This window comes from Puntigrus tetrazona, unplaced genomic scaffold (assembly GCF_018831695.1).
Source record: "Puntigrus tetrazona isolate hp1 unplaced genomic scaffold, ASM1883169v1 S000000730, whole genome shotgun sequence".
Lineage (NCBI taxonomy): Eukaryota > Metazoa > Chordata > Actinopteri > Cypriniformes > Cyprinidae > Puntigrus > Puntigrus tetrazona.
The window spans coordinates 1-1,346 of record NW_025048342.1 but is presented as its reverse complement, the minus strand read 5'-3'; the positions used below and the strand labels follow the sequence as shown (position 1 = coordinate 1,346).

Here is a 1,346-nt window from a genome sequence, read left to right as displayed (position 1 = left end):
ATATATAAAAATACCTTACTTTTGTGTTTGGAAGGCAAGGGTAAAAAATAATGATTCACTTGTATTCAAACACACTCAGTAGTGACAATTTAATACCGACTTTCAAAACGAATCTCCTAAAACATTCAACAGCCACGCTGTGTTTTCTTTCTGCGCAGCAAGAGCTGGTGTACTTCACTCTGAGTCGTGACGGCAGCGCTGGCCACACGGTGGCGCTGGAGCAGCTGTTGCAGCGCTGCAATGAGACTCAGCAGTGGGTGATGAGCGAGGCGCTGCTCTGCCCGACCCTCTGCAAACGTGTGCAGCTCTTCAAGAAATTCATCAAGATCGCAGCACAGTAAGTATACGCTCGCAAACTGAAAACCAAGCTCAAGTATATCATACACTTAGCAAGCAGCTACCCAACAAACTCGAAACATCCTAGCAATCAGGAGCGTAGCAAAAAAAATCACTTGCACGTAAGTCGCACATGTAGCAAAAGCCAACAACATATTGTATGGATCAAAATGATCCATTTTATGCCAAAAATCATTAGGGTATTAAGTGAGGATCATAGATATTTAGCAAATTTCCTACTATAAACATACACTATCGATACTTATTTTTTGATGACATGCTTTTCTAAGAACTTCATTTGGACTATTGTAAAGGCGATTTTCTCAATATTTAGATTTTTTTGCACCCTCAGATTTTCAAACAGTAGTCTCTTGACTAAATATTGTCCTATTTCTACCCACACATCAATGGAAAGCTTTATTCAGCTTTAAGATCATATCTAAATCTCAATTTTAAAAAAAAAAAAAGACCTAACTGCTTATTGCATTTTGCTATCTTTAGTCGCATCCTGCTGCTCATGGAGTCCTCATGGACTATTCGCAAGCAAAATTGTTTTGCACCAAAAACGTATTCATATTTTAGCAAAGCTCCAGTTGGTAATTGTATTTACTACTTTACTACTTTTAGTGAATAATTTGTTAGAGGGTCACATCAACTGACACTATTAAAATGGCTGCTACGCCCCTGCTAGCAATCGCATAGTAACATGCTAAAACCTCGAAGAACATTGTGGTTTCTTGAAATGTGAAACTATTTGTGATTGTATTCCTTTCTACTCAAATGAATTGTCTTCCGTTCTTTATTTAGCTGTAAAGCACAGAGGAACCTGAACTCGTTCTTTGCTATTATTATGGGTCTGAACAGTCCGGCCGTCAGTCGACTCACTCAGACATGGGAGGTAGGAAGACAGAAATATACTACTGCATATCAAGAAGTGGCAGCGTTGCACTTGGATTTCCAGCATCAGTCTATATTTACACTGAACTGTTTTTAGAAGCAAGAAACTAGAA

General features: G+C 38.8%; 1 protein-coding gene across 1 annotated transcript; it reads left to right on the top strand.

Annotated features, from left to right (window-relative positions):
• Nucleotides 1–50: 50 nt before the first annotated feature.
• LOC122335119 (rap guanine nucleotide exchange factor 5-like) lies at nt 51–1,330 on the top strand. Its single transcript, XM_043232889.1, has 2 exons — nt 51–337; nt 1,144–1,330. Exons 1-2 carry the CDS (start codon nt 51–53, stop codon nt 1,328–1,330), a joined length of 474 nt encoding a protein of 157 aa, XP_043088824.1.
• The last annotated feature ends 16 nt before the right edge of the window (nt 1,331–1,346 follow it).

Excerpts from the sequence above, each read along its gene's own strand:
- LOC122335119 (XM_043232889.1), top strand. The coding sequence starts at position 51 with ATGATTCACTTGTATTCAAACACACTCAGTAGTGACAATTTAATACCG. Across the intron at positions 338-1,143 it reads TTCATCAAGATCGCAGCACA|CTGTAAAGCACAGAGGAACC; the intron begins GTAAGTATACGC and ends TTCTTTATTTAG.